At 39.2% G+C, this 18,651-nt stretch overlaps 2 protein-coding genes across 6 annotated transcripts in view; both read left to right on the top strand.

The window, feature by feature from the left end:
- CCDC82 (coiled-coil domain containing 82) overlaps positions 1–14,227 on the top strand; it is a gene marked incomplete at its 3' end in the record, with an annotated part of 42,366 nt that extends 28,139 nt beyond the window's left edge. For 3 of the 5 annotated variants that reach the window (XM_081061620.1, XM_081061621.1, XM_081061619.1), the window contains 2 exons: positions 4,759–4,944; positions 9,813–10,756. In XM_081061620.1, coding sequence (XP_080917746.1) covers positions 4,759–4,944; positions 9,813–9,881 — 255 coding nt within the window. Of the gene's footprint in view, positions 1–4,758; positions 4,945–9,812; positions 10,757–14,080 lie in introns of those variants that run through there. The other 2 variants (XM_081061618.1, XM_081061617.1) reach the window with 1 other exon arrangement.
- Positions 14,117–18,651, top strand: part of MAML2 (mastermind like transcriptional coactivator 2) — a 341,299-nt gene continuing 336,764 nt past the window's right edge. The window contains exon 1 of the mRNA XM_081061610.1: positions 14,117–15,859. Coding sequence (XP_080917736.1) covers positions 15,347–15,859 — 513 coding nt within the window. The 5' untranslated portion in view covers positions 14,117–15,346. The remainder of the gene's footprint in view (positions 15,860–18,651) is intronic.

Here is an 18,651-nt window from a genome sequence, read left to right as displayed (position 1 = left end):
ATAAAAGTGTTGCATTTATAAGTGCAAAAATATTAATATTGAAAGCTTCCTCGGGTAAGTCTGTATATCCATGAAGGATGTGTGTGTTTTGGGGACTAGTGAGAGACCTTAAGTTGACTCTAAATACTGCCAGTCAATTATTAAAATAGAAATACACTATTTATCTGCATTCTGCTAGATTAGGTAGTATGATTCCTCAGTGTTATTGGGCAATAATTGGCCAGATCTCTCTGAACAATCTGGGTTGCAAGAATCACTTAGAAAGTTTGTATGGGGATAATGAATTCAGAATTAACTTTCAGTGTTTTATTTAGCAAGTTACTATAAAAGCACATTTCTTCTCTCAACATAGTCATATGCACATTTCCCCATTGTTTAAAAATTTAGCTATGACTTTATGAGATAAGACAGACTTTTAATATAAGTGATTTAACACTCTAAGGATTGTGTTCTGTTGTATAGATAAAAATACTGCTATACATTCACTTTCTTTGCTGTCTACAACTAATCCTGGAGAGGAGTGTGAATTAGAAAGCCATTTCTGGAGTTCTGACATTCCTGTGAAGGAATAAAGATTCTATATAAAATAGTTGATTCAAATATCTAAAAAATAAGAGATCACATGAAATAAAAGCCAAGAACATTAGTACACCATTCACACAATGGAAAAATATAAAAGTTAACAAATATATTGGAAAATGATCATTCTCCATTTAAAGGTATACAATTAAAACTACCTGAATATGCCAGTTGATAGCTCTTAAAGTAGTGAAATATTTTTAAATAAAATGACAAAATGCAGTTTTGTCAAGGTTGCATTGAAAGTAGCAGTTTCATGGAAAGTAAGATTCCTGGAGAAGGAAAGAATGTGATACATCTTTTCAGAATACTGGCTAGCTATATATAGCCAGAGTTACAGAGCTATACATATTCAGTGCCTGTAACTTTATCCTTGGTGAAGTAATTCAATAAAAGTAAATAACATGATCATGAACTTTATTCAAGCATTATTTATAATATAAAAAAATGGAACTCATACAAATAAAATATTAGAGTACTGATATAATAAGCTAACTGTACCATCATTTTGTGATAGAATATAATACAACAACTAAAATAATATTTATGAAGTTTATGAAATAAAGCTAGGTAAAAGTGAAATAATAAGCAATATACATATATATTTATATATCTTTGTAAAAATATGTGTATTTTTGTACGTATTGCTATATGCAAACATTAAACTATGGTGAATGTTAAGATAGTGTGATTGAAATTCTTTAATATTAAATTTTTCCCTTAAATTTTTTTTCCCATAATTTTTCCCTTAAAGGAAGACTAGCTTATTAAAATCTATTTTATATCCTTCTAAACTACAGTGTCAGTGAATGTATGAAAAGGAAAGGGAAAGGGAAAAGAAAAGGAAAGGAGAGAAAGACAAACCGGGTTTTAATCCAAGGCATGAAAGAGACTGTGCTCACCCCCACATTCACCCTCAGGCTATTTTGAAAACTGATTCTCCATTTTCTGTTGCTGCTTCTGGTTACATAAAACTGAAACTCCTTGGGGTTATCTGGGGTTCGCCTTTAAGGTGCACATAATACTTCAAACGAATGCTCTTAGTGAAATTTGTTTAATGATAAAACTTTTCTTCTTACCTGAGATTGGCTTCTTTTAAAGAAGGGATACTTTGATGGAAAGTGGAATTACGGAAGAGAGTAACTTTAGTGACACAGTCTTGGGTAGGGTACTGAGCTGAGAGGCCTTGGACCACCGGACTGTGGTGAAGTCTGAGGGGATAGACAAGAAGGAAGTCTCCTGGGGAGATGTGAAATCTGAAAGACAGTTGGGAGGACTGACGGCAATCTTGAATTAATTTTAACTTTTGCCCAGAGTCTGTCCAGGCTCCTGAAGATGCTTAAGATCCAATGGGAAGAAGCAATAATTTTGAGGCAAATGGCCTATAACGTGTCATACAAAAAACAGGCCAAGAGGAAGTTGAATCCCTTGGCTCGGCCTATTGCACTAAATGTTTCCAGAGACCTAAGATGAGAAAACAAACTTTTTCCCATCCTTCCTCGTTCCTTGAGGATATTTTTTCTTTCTTCTCCACACTTAACTTCCATAGGAGCTGGCTCTTCCATATATAAATGAGGGCCTAGAGAAATACCTCAAAAAGCTACCTACAGTTAGCTGGATATTACAAATGTGCGTAATGCATTTTCATTGTGTTTCCTTGCCTTCTACATGCTGTATCTAATAAATTACAAATCACATTCTTTGTATTGCTTTGCAATTCACCATCTTCTGCTTTAGGAAAATTTGGTGACAATTTTTAGCTTTGTTTCCAGTTATTTCTTTGTATATGTCAGATCCCTTTGTTCACATTGATAACTGAGATGACTCAGTTATCCTCATACTTATCAATTTATAGAACTAGGCTAACCCTGCACCGTGGATTAGTAATCATTAATGTGTCATTTTGCTTATCTACTCTGAGAACAGTCATCACAGAATTTATTTCTCTATCTGTGGCAATTTTGATTACTGTCTTGTTAGAATAGTGTCCTTAATGTCCAGAAATGTAATTAGATAATTAAAAGTAGTCTCTGAATACATTTTTGAAAACTTAAACACTATTCCAACAGGATAAGTTAATTTTATTTGTTTTAGTACTTTATATAAATGGAATTCTACAATGTACACTGTATTGTATTTACATTAATTCATAAAGTATAATAGGCATGAAACAATGCATGAAAATGGGCGGGGTAAGGAGAGAGGTCCACTTGCAGTATTACAGCTTATATATACTTTTAGTGTTTCTATGAAGTCTTACTAACAATGGTTTAGGCTCTTCTATATAAAACGAGATCACATTTTGGGGAAAAATAGTGTGAGACTATTCTAAAGGTAATTTTGGGCTAATTGACCTACATCAGTGAAAGTAGATGCCAAGAGGGTGGAAATTAGAAATGGAAAGAAGTAAATGTAATGTTCAATGTTTTCAATGGGTATTTTTGTTTCAAACAGGGAAAATATTAAAATAAGGATTTTGAACACCTCTCTTTCCCTCTTTTCCCAACTTAGAAATTCTGTATAGATAAATTCCCATTGTTTTGTGGAACAATAGACTGCAGTATGATGGAAGTGAAAATCACATTGTTCTCCTACTGTATTTTATCCAGAACATCCATAAGAGATTTCTTCCACAGTTTACTCTGATGGTAGAAGTGGAGGGACACAGGGTACCCCTGGTGGCCACTGCAACTACTGTGGTTTCTTTTTCCTCCAAGTGGGAGGTATTAGCAAATAAATTGTTGATATGACTGGTTTGATAATAATGTTGAAATGATACTTCGAGTATGTAAGCAATGTACAATAACAATCTGATTATTTCTAATGACCTAAAAAACAGAAAGGTTTTCACAGAACATGAACAGAAATTTGAACATGTTTTTCTTCAGCTTTCGGTGATTTTTTTAAGAAAGACTTTAAGATGTCCTAAATACTGTCTTCACAACGTGATACTTCAAACCTGACTGTTGCCAGTCTTCATATTTAACTTTCATCCATTTTTGCCAATATACTCTTAGATTATTTCTTGAACTCATCACCTGTGTAATCCATTGCAGAAAAACAGTACAATTCTTTGTCAAATAGTATGCAAGTTACATAGATCAATATTATTACTATACCACTTGAACTGAACTCATGAAAGCATAACCCACTAGTGAATTTAGACACAGAAACAAATATTTAAGTTAGCAAGAAGTTTCCTCAGGTTACTCCACGAAATAAAATTGCTTATGTTATGATGTTTGGAGCCCTTTATGTTGCATTTTCTACAATGAGTGAAATGCTGTAGGTACAGTTATATTTAATTTGGTCAGTACAGTGACATTGTTTTCCTGTTTTAGCTATAGGTGTGTATTGCACAGGATACAAAGTATTCTAAAAGAGAAATGTTCTGGTTGATTGAATTCACAAGATGAGCCTTCTTAATTATAGAATCCCAGAAGTCCATGTAAACATAGAAATTAAAATTCTTATAGTTTTCTAACATAATTTCTAAAATATTAGTGTGTTTTAATCATATCAGACTCCATTAATTAAGGACACAAATATGACTAAACACAAAGATGTTTACAACATTTTTTAGGAAAAATGTATTTGGTATAAACTGCCAATACTTAATATTGGTATGAGAGTTTGTTTCAGTTTTTGCTTATAAGCTAGAAATTTATTGTAATCCAGGAATTTTTAACTGAGTAACTGTGTACATTCAATAGCTTGCATGCTTTTCTTGCTTTGAGGTGTGCCGGCCCTTCTGTCTTACAAGCCATTTTTCTCCTCCTTCCCAAACTCTGTTTTTTAAAGACTTAGTTAAGGATCACCTACTCTGGCTGGGGTTCATTGTTACGCCTCTGTATCTTGCTAGCGTCTTGTGCATAACATTGAATACATTGTTTCATAATCATTTTTCTTCCAAGACTCTACGCTCCCCTAATACAGGTAGTACATCTTTCTCATGTATCTGCATTGTTCATCCCAATACTGGAAACATAGCAGGTACCCAGTTTTTGTTAACTGAGTTGTATCAATAAGAGAAGGTAAAGGAATCATGGTGTAAACATTTAAAAAACGAATGATGCATTTATCAGATTCTACTGTTAAAATCTCAAAACCAGAAAGTCTGTACATTCGTTACTATATTATTCACTTCATATGTCAGATTGTGTTTATTTCTTTATATAGGTTTTTATTGTTGGCAGGATTTGTGCTGAACGTACCAAAATTTATCATAAACTGAAACATTTTAAATTCAAGCTGTACCAAGAATGTTGCTCCAAGGCAAAGACAGAAGAAGTTGAAAATGAACAAGTTAAAGAAACAGTGGAAAGAATTTTCAATCAGTCAAAAGAGAGTGGCTGGATTGAGAAGGTAAGGCGACTGTAAGAGAACCGTCTCACTCAGTCAATTCGGGAGCCTGATTATCATTAGCGAAAGGATACTACTGATTAGAAGGCAGTGCAATTTTAAAAAGAATCTCTCCTTCTCTCCGTCTTTGTATTTTCTTCTCTTCTTCCACCCCTTCCTCTCATGCTTATCATTGTCCTACCCTGGATAGGAGCCCTGATGTCCTAAACATTTAGCTCATCAGGGAAATTTTAATCAACAATAATTCTGTCCCTTAATGTAGGATCTTCTGTCCTTTCACTTTTATATCTGTGGTGTTATTTGCATATATAAAGTCCCCTTAGTTTCTTTGACAGAGGATAGGACTCACCTCTGTTTGTCTGCTTCCTATTCTTTACAACAGTTCTTGTAACCTGAGAGTGAAGAAGCACCTGGTGCCAATGAGGAAAGGATCTCGGCTGCCAGTTCTAATACCACCCACATCCTCTTCTTGAGGACATGGGACTTAGCAGTGAGCATTGTAACTGAAGATCAAGGGGAATGCAGAGGTTTCAGGCCACAGCACTGATTTTGATTCCCCTCTATCCTGTTGATCACTAAATTTGAGATCAGGGATAAATGGGGGTTTTGAAGAGTGCACTGGATTCCTGAAGATCTGCTGGCAGCTCATAAGCTCTGGTCTGTTCACAGAGCTCTTAGAATTGTTTACGGTGCATGGAAAGAATGCTAGTATGATTGCGATCTTCTAAAACAAGTCTAGTTACATGCATGTATAAGACAGAACATACAGTAGATTTTCAGGTAACTCAGATCAACAGTATATTTAATCTTAAAAAAAACAGCTGACTTGAGATTCATTGCCTGGGTTATTTATAACACAGGGGAATTTGTAAGAGAGGAAAATAAAACAGAAGAGAGCTTAAAGAATAAACTTACGAGCAGAGGGAAAGAAAAAGAGAGCAACAAAACAGGAACTTCTTAGGACATGTCACAGAGCCTCCCAGTCTGGAGAATGGGATTAAGATGGTTTCCCTTTTGACAGTTACCCTCTCACCGCACACCACTACCCTGTGGTCTCTTTGCCTGCCCCCCACATCTTGACGCTCAAGTCGTCTTTCTCTCATTTTCCTCCCTTCAGCTTTTTATCTTTTACTTTGCTTCTGCTTCTCTCACCCTCAATGCTTTCCTTCCTGTCTGCTGCTTTTCAATCTTCCTTAGGGAGGACCATCACTTACCCATAAGTCCCATCTTCATTTTGCTAGATAACAATTCTTAAGTGCTTTTATTGATGCATGTAAGTGTTGCCAACCCTCTAGTGGGGTTGAAAGACCCATTGAGACAGCACATTTTTAAGGAATTGTATAGTAGGTATAGAAAAATCACTGTGCATGTATTATATATATCATATAATATATATGGAAGGGACATTAAACTTCTTGCAGAACAAAAACTAAAAGCATTTTCAAATCAATTACCTTAGAGAAAGCTTAACAGGGTTTGTGACGAGAAGGGACCTGGAATAAGAAAAAATATTCTTAGGAAAAGAAAGCCAAGTGTCATATTCTGTTTCGAGAATATCACTTAGCACTGGCATTGAAGGTATTTCATACATGTTTAGGACAATATGCACACTTTTTTTCTCATAAAATACCAAAGAGCTTCATTTTCTTTTCGAGATCGGTCCTACTTTAAAGCTGTTTGTCTGTAGACTTTCTCAAAAAGATTTCCTGGAAACTAAACAAGTTTATAGCCAGGATAAATCCATATGTAGCTTTCTGTACTGTGATTAAATTTTGAAAAGGATCAGGTGCTCTGACATTGCTCACCATTGCTCTGCCTGCCCGTCCGTGTGTCTGTGCCTGTGAGTGATAGCACTGCGTGTGTTCTGGCGATGGTGATGCCTTCTTTGGATGCAGTCTCATGGCCACAGTTACTGTACCCTTTAGAACCAGGCCTCAGTGCTACCTGAATGACTCTGTATCCTTGGCTCTTTCCGCTCTTACCCGCCAATCATTATAGCAACCCCTTCTTTTACCTTACACCAACTATTCTTTCCTATCTTTCCTCCCCCAGCTTGTGTTTCACACCTTGATTTTGTTTTGCCCTTTCCTGCTTCTTCTTCCTCTAAGCATTTTTCTTCCATTATCTCAGGATATCTCAGCATTTCTTTCCCAAAACCTGCCATCTAGACTGACTTTATTCTTCTTGTTCCTCCTAACAGTTGAACTAGGATGACTTGTTTTTATCCACATAATATTAAAGCCGTAGGAGCAACTTGAGTATAAGAAAAGAACAAATGATAAGAAAATTATAATAAATATATTAAATTATATTAATAAATATAATAGTAATATATGTCTCATTCTAAGTTAGAGCTGAAGAACATTCTTATCATATGCCATAGGCAAAATTCTAACAAATTTTTTTGTTAAGAAGAAAGTGCCTATGATGATGGGGTCTCCAGGGAAGTAGAATATAGGAATTGTTGGGATGGGGTGGTGAATCCCTGAACACCAGGAAGTGAAGAAAGTATGTCAGTACAAGTATCAAGTTTCAGTTTTATGGTTGTATTTAAAGTAAATTTTAATAATGTTATATAAATAAGAATTTTAATTTATGATTGGATATCCTGTCCCTTTCCAAAACTCTTCTCACTTGTTCTCTTCCCTTTCTTTCCCTCTTTCTAACTTTGTTTTTCCTTTTGCTTTTCTTCTACTCCTTAAACTGTTGTCTCTAAAAATGTGGCCCTAAACTACATGTGTCAGAATCAGCTAGAAGTTTGTGGAAAATGTGTAGTCCCTGGCCTCACTGCAGACCTACTGAATGAGAATCCTTGGGGGTGTTAAACACCCAATGTTTAACAAATTAGGTGATTCTAAGCAAATTAAAGCTTGAGGGCCACTGCTTAAAAGTACAGGTTACATGAGGTTCTCTTCTCAGCCTCTAAGCTCACTCCCTTGGCAAACCCGTTCCTTTTTTCAGGTCTAACTGCCACTTTTGAGTAGAAGATTCCAAACTCCTTCTTTTTGTTCTGACTTTTCTCATACTCTGCTTCCACAATTCCAGCTATTTTTATCAGTCTGTCCATCTGGCACTCTTAAGGGCTTAACATAATAAGACCCAAACTCTCCAGTAAAGAGTGATGGAGTCTTTTGGTAGAGAGAATGGCCAGGTAATGCTAACTGCCTTTTCTCTGAGTTTCACTTTCCTGTTAGAGATTTTTCTTTTTTCACATTAAAGCTCCACCCCCACCCTTTAAATCTCAAAAATAGCATACTATAATTGTTAAAAGAGGAATTTAAATCTTTTCTACCAGTAGAATTTGGGGGCAAGTTACTTTACTTCTCTAAGCCTAAATTTTCTCTTCAGTAAAATAGGAACTACAATAATAATAATTTCGTGGCGGTTAAATGAGTACATTTTAAACAGTATAGGACCTAGCAATTACTAATTGATCAATTAAGGTTAGCTATTATTAATAATAAAAGCAGAGGTTTTCCTTCCTTAGTATAGTTGAGATAGATTGTAATTTTCCACAATAAATTTAATAAATAAAAACTATAAAGAAAGATAATATAAAAAGCATAAAAACACTCAAACTTTAAAGGTCTAGGTTCCTAATCCTAGAGTACTTTACTTACATCTGATAGAACCTGTCTGAAAGCTAGGTCAAGAGAATCCCTTAATAGTCCATAGGTTCTTTCCCCTCCTGTTCTTTTCTTCATTCTTTCCAGAGAAAGTGATCTAGTCAGAGACCTTTGGGGGTGTAGGGGAGGTCGCATGGCCCTGTCTAGAAGGAAAATGCACTCCCTTCCTTAGCTCCCTAATCACCACAAAGGTCTGAGTCATCAGGACCCTCTCTCACCTCAATGGAAGTAGAACCAGAGTTCTAGAAGTAAAGTTAAGAAACCATTAGTCCGTTTATCTCGTCCAATGAGGTAAGCTCTTTGAAGCCGTCATCAACTGTGAAATCTCCAGATCATCCTGACCTGTCTTGTCTTGTCCTAATCGTATTTTACTCTCTATCTTCATTGCTATCAAATTTGGGCCCTCATTACCCAAATTATTACAGTAGACTCATAACTGGATGCCAGACTATTCTAGAATGGATGTCTTACCATTTTCGTAAACTACATCTTACGTCATGTCAGTCTCCTGCCTTAATACCTGTAGCAGCTTTCTGCCCGTCACATTATTGCTAAACTCCTTAACCTAATATTTCATACTTTTTCTTTCCTAATCTCAACTTCTTTGGTTCAGTCTTCTCTCTGTCTGTTCCCCTAAAAAAACCTCAGATTGTAGTCAAACCCCGTACTTTCTTGTCACTGTTGCGTGGACTGTTGTCTCCTACAGAGAACTCTCCCCCCTAAATCTTTTTTTCCCAGAACAGCTTAAATGACTCTTTTCTGTTACCTCAACTAACCGTGATCCCTCTTCTGAAGCCCCATCACAGTGTCTATACTTTCTGACAGCATTGGTTTTGGTTGTCATTGGTGTGTCACTACTGAACCCTGTTCTCCTTACCGGGAGGGAAAGCAATTTTTCTTCGTACCTAGACAGTCATTAGCAAAGTATTTGACATATGTTATACTTGCAACAAATTTTTGTTGAATAAGTTACTGAAGTTGTTATACTTCTATAAATATACGTATTAGAGAATTAATTTACAAGAAAGTTACGAAATTAACAGTGTTCAGCTTGGTCTCTTTCCAATACTTTAATCAGTTAGAAATCCTTATTTGAAATTGAGTCCCTGTTTATGTTAAAAAGGTTTTTGTTCATGATTACCATGAAATGAACTAGTTCCTGTTTGTGTTTGTAGTAGATTGAAAAGGCCTAGCTTATCTTCATTGCTTTGAGTAAAATAACTAGCTTTTTTATTGTATATACAGAAATATGCTCAACTTCAAGAATATCTCAATCTTGCGGATTACTTTCAAGATGAGAAGTTTGACTGGTAACAAATTTCCTTCAGAGAAGATTTTATAAATTCCTGTAAATATGAAGATCATGAGTCTTGTTTCTCTGTATCATGTGACATATTTATATATTTTATGTATATCTTCATGGTAAAATATCTTGTTTAAAACATGTTCATCTTAACTTCCATGAAATGGCACTCTACAGTAATGAACCTTTCATCTGCTGTACATAGAAAACATAAGCTTAATACTTTTAAGTGTATTTTGAAGTTACATAATAATGACTTTATAACAAACTACTATCAAGTGAATGAGCTGCTCGTGTCCTGTCAGTTTAGTAGAAAAATACTGCATTTGTAAAATGTATTTAGACTAACATCGACATGTATTTATTGTTGATTCCCTGCCCAGATCTGTTTATTATGCTTTTTCAACGTCAAATGATCTTCACTAATATATTTTTTACTACTATTATTATCTAAATCAGTGGGCCATGGAAGAAATCTCAGTGCTTCATTGAGTTGAGTCCTGTTGCCTCAGAATCAGACTGTAGCTTACCCATTCCAAGTAGAGGAGTGCTTTTTTCCTTTCCTAAAGTTTCCCTTAGAAATAGGTGTTAGGCCTGAAGTCTTTCAACCCTCACATTCAGGAATAATTTCATGATATGTATTTCATACTTCATAATGTTCTTTCTTTTTTCTATTCAGTTTTGTCTGCGTGTTAATGATTAAGATGTATTTTGTTTATTTTTATCCATAACTTTTCCCATACAAGTTTTTATATAGGATCAGATCTCAAAGAGATAGATTCAGCCACAAACAGTTTAAAAGCATATTTTGGCATCTGCATTGCTTTGCACATCTAAGTTTTCCCATAATATAATAAAGTAAAATGGTTTCAGAATGAACAAATGGACCCTGTCTATTCTGTATCTTTAATTGTTAAAAGTTGTGTTATAGTAGGATCTGTTTTACTGAGGAATTTTAGATACTCCGTTTTTCACTTCAAATGTTAGTTGAAACTGGCTTCATCTATTACGTGGTTCATAGTGTGAACTTCAGTGTACGTGCATGCATAGAAAGCTACATTTTATGTAGTCCTTATGTCGAGATTACTTAATTCTTTCTGAAGTTATCCCTATTTAATGAAACAGGTAGGAAAAGCACACAAAATGCTGAGAATACTGATGCTGATATTTCATGTGAGGAGTGAATACCTTTTTGCTGTTGTCTGGGGTCATTGCAACTGAGCATGTTTCTTCAGTGAGTGTTTGGAGAATACAAGAGGCTTTTAGGTACATGATAACACCAAAAGAATGGCAGAGACGGGCTGTTAGGAAATGAGAATTACCGTGTTTCCCCGAAAATAAGACCTAGCCGGACCATCAAGTTCTAATGCATCTTTTGGAGCAAAAATTAATATAAGACTGGTCTTATTTTACTGTAAGACGAGGTATGATATGATATGATATGATAAAATATATAATACAATAAAATATAACATACTACTGGGTTTTATATTAATTTTTGCTCCAAAAGATGCATTAGAGCTAATGGTCCAGCTAGGTCTTATTTTCAGGGAAACACGGTAGCATGGGTCAGGGAACAAAAAGCAAGTAGTCTATGAAGAAAACAAATGTGAAAATATAACTAACTTTTACAGTTGCAACATACTGTTACTTTATCATCATCATCATCAATATCATTGATTCGATATAACATTAGCAAGAAATAGTTTGTAAACTACAGATCTCACATGTCTATGAACTTATTAGATCTGGGCATTTATTACTATAGTATTAGATGCTTTAGTGTTGCTAGCAATGGATAATAGAGATGATAAGGAAGACAGAAATGGACAAGTAAAAGGGAAGTTGTGCTTGAAAGAATTCATATGGCTGTACAGAAGCTTTAGGATTATAAGAGCAGGACCAGTACCATAAAAAGGGAAAAACAAAGAAAAAAGGAGTATTTATTTTATTGGCAGTCGGATGTAATTGACCGTATTTTCCCACTTGTCTGCTCTCATATTCAGATGAGTAGTTCTATTCACTACTTGTTTCTTGGAGGTATTATAGGACTTGCTTAGATTCCAGCATGTCGATTGACGTGTAATTGCAGCACTTCACTATTTTGAGGATAGTCTCTTCTCCCTGTAACTCTTTTCACACTATCTGATATTGAGGCAGCAAGCCCAGTGGTTAAGAAAGCATAGGTTTGAAATCGGTCTTAAGTTTGAGTCCTGGTCTTTTACTTACTAGTTATATATACTGAAACAAGTAGTTTAATTTCGATGAGCCTCAGTTTCCTTATTTATAAATGGGTTAATAATACCTGTCTCTCAGGATTTTTTTGTGTATTAAGGGCGATAGATACTAAGGGCTGTGCCTGAAACGGTGATTGTAAATAAATAGCAACAAATGTGAATGGAAATGAGGATGTGGCCGGTAATTATGTCAGCTTGAAGGTAAATGGCTATAAAATAGGGTAAATTTGTGCAAAAGACATTCTAAAGAAGTGTCTTACACCACTGGACTATTGTATGAAAATTTATTAAATTCTTGCTTGACAAATTTTTAAGGTGTCCCTGTCTAGCATAGAAATCAAAGTTGACATCATTTAGGAATAGCAGATTTAACCAAGGTCTCTGTTATTAAAACCCATGCCACTGCAGGACTGCAGAGTGAACAGGGAGTTTTAAGTGTAAATAATACATTTTTTTATTTTGTCAAGTATTATTGCTGAATATAAAGTGCCTGTAGTAATAGAAAAGATAATGTCTAACGAATGCAACTTTTTAAAAATCAAACATAAAATAATCAAAACCCTTCACTTTTTAATGATACCTCCTGAGAAAGTTCTCCATTCACATTTGCTTACCGAACAAAGATAGAATTCTGCCTTTCTCCACTTGAGTGGTGAGGAACTTAGCCCGGGAAGGGACAGATGGAAGTATGTTCCAATGGAAAGTAAAAAATGTTGTATTCCATCAGAGTGGGCTTGTCCCAATTGCAAACTAACATCACAGGATTTGTGAAAGTAAAGTGGACTAAAGTAGGCCAGCTTATTGGGAACTAAATTGTAAATAAATCCAGTCTTTAAATGTTTTCATTGCTTTTACCCATCCATTTCTATTCATAGCTCAGTTTGAAGCAGGAGCATGTTACTGAGATTCCAGAGTTGGTTTAGGGCTTGAGACCTCACATCCAAGCTAGGGCACACAAGAGTATTTATGGTACTGACTATCCCAATATTGTGCTCACCATAATTTATTGTCCATAATTAATGACAAGTAGCATCCAATAAACAGTTGGAGATTTTAAGGGTGTGATCATCTGAAGATGAGCGCACAACAGTCTGTGTAAGAGATCTATTTGGTTTGTGTTATTAAACTTCTTGAAACTCAGCTGCTACATATTGATTTCCCTCATTACATATGTAAGCCAGGTAGCCATGGAGACCTCAGAGCTTGCATTTGTCATAGGCATCTTGTATTTTCAAAGAAAAACCTTTTTTTCCAACCAAACTAGTATCGGTAAGTTCATCATAAAATATTTTACGTATCCCTGCTGATTTGCTTGTGATGACCTTGGTCCAGAGACACACAAACAGGCAGGAAGGTAGACAAGACACCTGCCAGCCCTTTAGGAGCTACAAATGTGATTTCTTCTCCACTCCACCCCCTTACCCCGTGCCCAACACGCACACACACACTCCTACCTACAGTCAGCTCCTGAAGGCTTCCTCAGTGCTCACCCAGCTCTCGCTAGGGTGCTCAGCGGTGTACTTTACAACATATTGAAAAATGAAAATGATATCCTCAGGGGGGCGTAACGTAGATCTGAAAGGGAAAATACATTCCCTGGCCGGGGATTTCTTAAACATTTACAGCTGATGAAGTAGTTGTGTAGAGGTTGGGGAATTTCCCCAGCCTTCCCCCTTTAGCCGAGGCTGAGGCTGAGGCTGAGCTAAGCGCGTAGTGAGACGCGCAGGCTTTGGGATTTATCTCTTCAGCCACTGGGAGGCCCTCTGCGTCCCCCGTCCCTCGGTGCCTGGCTGCAATTACTCACTCGTGCAGTGGCACCCGCCTTCCACCAGGGAGCCTCGGATACGCTCGCCCGCCCGCCCGCCCGCCCCTTCCACCCCCTCCGCCCCCCCCCCCCCCATCTGCAGCTTGCTGGCTCTCTCTTTCTCTCTCTCTGTCTCACTCTCTCTCTTTCTCTCCCTCTCCTATCGGAGCACAATGAAAGCCTGTGTATCGCCGTGACTCGGGGCAGTGGAGCCAGTGTCAGCAAAGCGGCTAACAACAGACGGGAAAGAGAAAGGAAAATACAAGCTACTTTTTTTTTTTTTTCCATCTATAAAGCGGAGCAATACAAGAGATAGAACCACATTGCTTATTACGAGTCCAGACCCTCAGATCCACTGGCCGGGATGGAATGTACAAAAGTGGACAGAAAAGTGGCTGGATATGACTCGGTGCAATTTGCTGGAAGTTTGTAAGTTTGACCATCGTTTGTAAATTACTCTCGGAAGAGTTTGTCTCTCTTGATACTGTGTTAGAACAGAGCCGGGGGGTGAGGAATAGAAACCTAAGCGGGAACGAAAAAAAAAATGTGTTGAAGGATCTCTCTCAGTGGCTAGCGACTTCAGACTGCTTTCATTTAAGACTAGGAAACCTTAGAGGGAATGAGGATTTTACCGGCGATTGGATTAGCTGAAGAAAAAAGAAGGGTCCAAAAGTCCAGTTACTGACATTGTTAACAATTGAAAAGCTGTCTCCCTCTTTTGGGAGAAGACAACATCCTACAGCCCCCCAAAGAGGAGGAAACACCGGAGCGAAGGGAAAGGGAGGTGAAATTAAAAGCCGAAAGAGTCTCTCGTGATTTTTGTGCGTTTTGAACATTGACTTCAAAAACCTTCTGAAACAGCACTTCTTTTTTTTTTTTTAACCTGAGGAAAAGTAAACGCTGGGGGGGTTACATAGACCATGGTAGAAATGTGTTTCTCTGCAGAAACATCCTCATAAAGAATTTTCCGAAACAACTAGGTGAGGGGCAGTCCAGCTCTCTATTAATACGTCTCTCAATTCCCTTTTGCTGTCTGTTTCTATCTCTGGCTTGACAATCCCAAATTCTTGCTCTAACCCCCAGATCGTGTGTTGACAAAGTACCTAGTGGCTCTTATCAGCTTGGTGGGGGGGGGGGATCCCCACCAACTTTGTCCAACTTCTCCTGAGCTGTCAAATGCGATTAGAGTAAGTTGATCAGGGTTTGTTTCCAACTTACCCTCTGTGGTTGGTTTCTATTCTTGCTCCTCATCCTCTTTTTACTAACACCCCTCCCCCACACCTCCTCCACTGCTCCCCCCAACCTCTGAAGACCTCTATTCATGTGGCCCTGAACACTGAGCTCACATTGTAAAAAACAGATTTGCCTGCAATAGCCAGCAGTAGCCTCCTTCCACCTCACCATCCCAGAGGCAGCAATCATTGTGTCCGCAAAGATGGGGGACACAGCGCCCCCACAGGCCCCCACAGGAGGGCTAGGGGGGGCCCCTGGGGCGGGGCTCCTTGGAGGGGGCTCAGTCACCCCAAGAGTGCACAGTGCTATCGTGGAGCGCCTCCGGGCTCGGATTGCCGTCTGCCGCCAGCACCACCTGAGCTGTGAAGGACGCTATGAACGTGGTAGGGCAGAGAGCTCAGACCGGGAAAGAGAGAGCACCTTGCAGCTCCTGAGCCTTGTACAGCATGGCCAGGGGGCAAGGAAGACTGGCAAACACACCAAGGCCACTGCCACTGCTGCCACCACTACAGCCCCTCCACCACCCCCTGCTGCCCCTCCTACAGCCTCCCAAGCAGCAGTGACAACAGCCCCACCGCCCCCACCGGACTATCACCATCACCACCAGCAGCACCTGCTTAACAGTAGCAATAATGGTGGCGGTGGTGGGATCGATGGGGAGCAGCAGCCACCAGCTTCAACCTCCGGGGACCAGAGGAACTCAGCCCTGATTGCGGTAAGGCTCCTGGTTTTCTCATGATTCTCGCTGTGGTCGTGTGGCCTTTTGTGAGGGTAGAGCTTACTGTGGCCTGATGTGGAGTGGACAGCAGAGAAAAGGGCCAAGATGTCACCTGACTACCCCAAAGGCCATTGGGTGTGCTGTTTGTGTGGTTTATACTCTTACTCATCCAGTTCCGCTGGTGCTCATTCATGGGTTTTCCTCTACTTGTAAGGTATTCCTTAAGTGGTAAGAAGCCTGAGTTTTCCAGAGGCTCTCTGAGGTCCACAGCTTATAGAAGAGGTGGCTGTAGTCTGACAAGATCTGAGCCTCTGAGGAAGGCCAGGTTTCAAGGATACTCTTGCTTTGGCTATCAAGCTCTAATGAGGCCCAACAAGCCATTCTCGAGCCTGAAGACATTTATCAGTCCAGCTGACCTTTATTAAAACCTTTTCCTTCTTGTCCCATTTACTCTCCTCCCCCCCCCCCGAAGTGGCCACTTCTGCTTGGGTTAAGAGAACCCAAGTGGTGATTGCCAACACAGAGAAGTTCCTTGAGTATCCCCTCAGTAAAAAACACAATTTGGAGAGGAACATCTCAAAGACAAGTGAGGGAATATTTTTGAGAGGCCTACTGCCTAATTTCCTAGAGATTCCCCCAGTCCCCTCTCCCATCTACTTTCTTTTCATCGACACTGCAGTCAGGTAGTGCCATATTACAGCATTCATGAAAGTGGGCAGGCACAAAGGAGCTATTTTCACGCTGTCATCCTAGGAAATACTTTGTCTTCACGTATTTCTGGTGACAGGACATCAAACCTGAAAGTTCTGATCAAGTTTCTGACTGGAAGTTCTTCCTCAGAGGCACAGACACGCCCCATCCCAGAGGGAGTATCCCTTGAATCATTGGTTCTCAATGCCAGTCCTGGTCAGGTGACTGCCTGCTGTGTGCTCGAGTCCCCCAAAGCTGCTGGGCCAGTGGCCTCTGGGTAGAAGGTGGAGCCCTGCCTTATAGCCCTGCAAGCTTCCTCCATTTCTGAGTTCTGTGGAGCTTCTGAAGTCTTGTGTCCACTCATAGCACAGCTCGTTTGCCCAAGTCAGCCCTAATGAAAGTCAGCAACAGGAAATGGCCAGGCAAGCCAAAAAGTACTCAAAAAGCCCAAAGGAAGGAGGGTACTGCGTCGAATTTCTCCAAAGGAATTTGAAAGAGATCTCTGGGGAGGACACCCTGCAGAAAAGCCCACAGGATGCTTCTTTGTGGTTCCCCCTTATCCCTGGCCTGGGTCTGTGGTGATAAAGTTTCCAGAAACTGGGGGTGGGCTAAGAGGTGCTGTTCTCCCCCACCTCACATACATTTTCCTTGGGATGCCTAGAACGGCAACTTCTTGGCGACGATTCCCGATGAAAAATAACTGCTCACTGGTTAAACTGCCCAGTGTTTGCTGGTTTATCCTTGAATACAATTAACTTGTGGGGTTATGTTAGAGCTTCAAAGCCTAATTTCCTTTCCCTACCACCTGCTCTATCCCCACCTCTCCCTGGAATTCCCTAGGAGAGCAATGGGAGTTTGTTTTGTGAAGGAGAGATGCTGAGGTGAAGGAAGGGGGTATAGTCTCACTCGAATGGAGAGAAGAATGAGGTTTGTATGCATGTGTGTGTCACTGGCATCTGCAGCCAAAAGTATCTAAATGCCTTGATTGTCCCCAGTAAATTTATAATCTGTCTCTCAGTCTCCTAATAATACGGCTTTGTGTGCTTCACAGTCTCCTGGTAAGTGTTTCTGGGGATGATACAGGGAACAAGGCGCCCAGCCCTTCTCAATGGAGAAGACTGATCTCTGTCCTGGGTGCCAAGACTGGATGTGGCCTTCACGTCCTAGCCTCTGCAGGGAAGGTGGCATGTCTGTCTGTTCATGGCCTTGTGCTTTTGATTTTTGCTCTTATCCAACTTGGAAGTAAGATGAGGCTGCCGTCTTTTACTCGGGGGTTTGAGGATGCAAAATGAAACCAACTTCAGTGGTTTATTGTAGCTTTACGATTAGCAATATCCATGCTGGAAGGAAGCGAGAACAGTGTCTGACCTGTCCCAAATGAAGGCTTACTGCTACAGAAGCCAAAGGTGGCTGCTGTACCACTGCTGTTCTAAGAGGGAATCTATGTTTTCTTTTCCTCCTAACCACCAACCATCACCTAAAACAGTCCCTTAGAAGACCACCCTGTCCGAGTGCAGTGATGATGAGAGGGGGAGTGTGAGTCAGGGGTGAAAACAATAGTTCATTTCTAATGGTTGCTGTTCATTGAAAACGTGTGGCATTGCAAGAGGTGATCCACCACCACTACCACCACCCCACACTGCCCTTTTGGTTATTGGAAATTCCCTTCTCCATCGTAGCATCTAAATTTGGTGCTTTGTTACTCAGCATGGTACTCAGAGATGGTGATGCAAGTACTGTATTAACCTGATAACATTGTGTCCGAAGGGAGGCTTAGGCATTTGCGAGTGATTCACCAAGCCTGTTAGACCTGCAGGTCTCACTTCACTCAGGCTCCTTTTATTTTCTGAAACACTATTAATTTAAAGGGGCCTTTGCGCAGAATGAGTGTCAGAATTCTTCACAATTGTATTGCTACTGTGTCCATAACCAGATTTACTTTTGTCTGGGTGTGTTGAATGTGTCACTTTAATAGTTAATTTGTATGCCATAAGTGGCCGTAAAGGTCCTTTGGAAAAAGGCAGAGGATATTGATCATCTGAAATCAAATATACACTGTGTTCTAAGTTGAAAGAAAGCTCTGGATCATGCATACCTGC

Source organism: Rhinolophus hipposideros (genome assembly GCF_964194185.1).
Source record: "Rhinolophus hipposideros genome assembly, chromosome: 10".
Lineage (NCBI taxonomy): Eukaryota > Metazoa > Chordata > Mammalia > Chiroptera > Rhinolophidae > Rhinolophus > Rhinolophus hipposideros.
The sequence above is the reverse complement of the archived record's forward strand: the minus strand, read 5'-3'. Positions and strand labels throughout refer to the sequence as shown.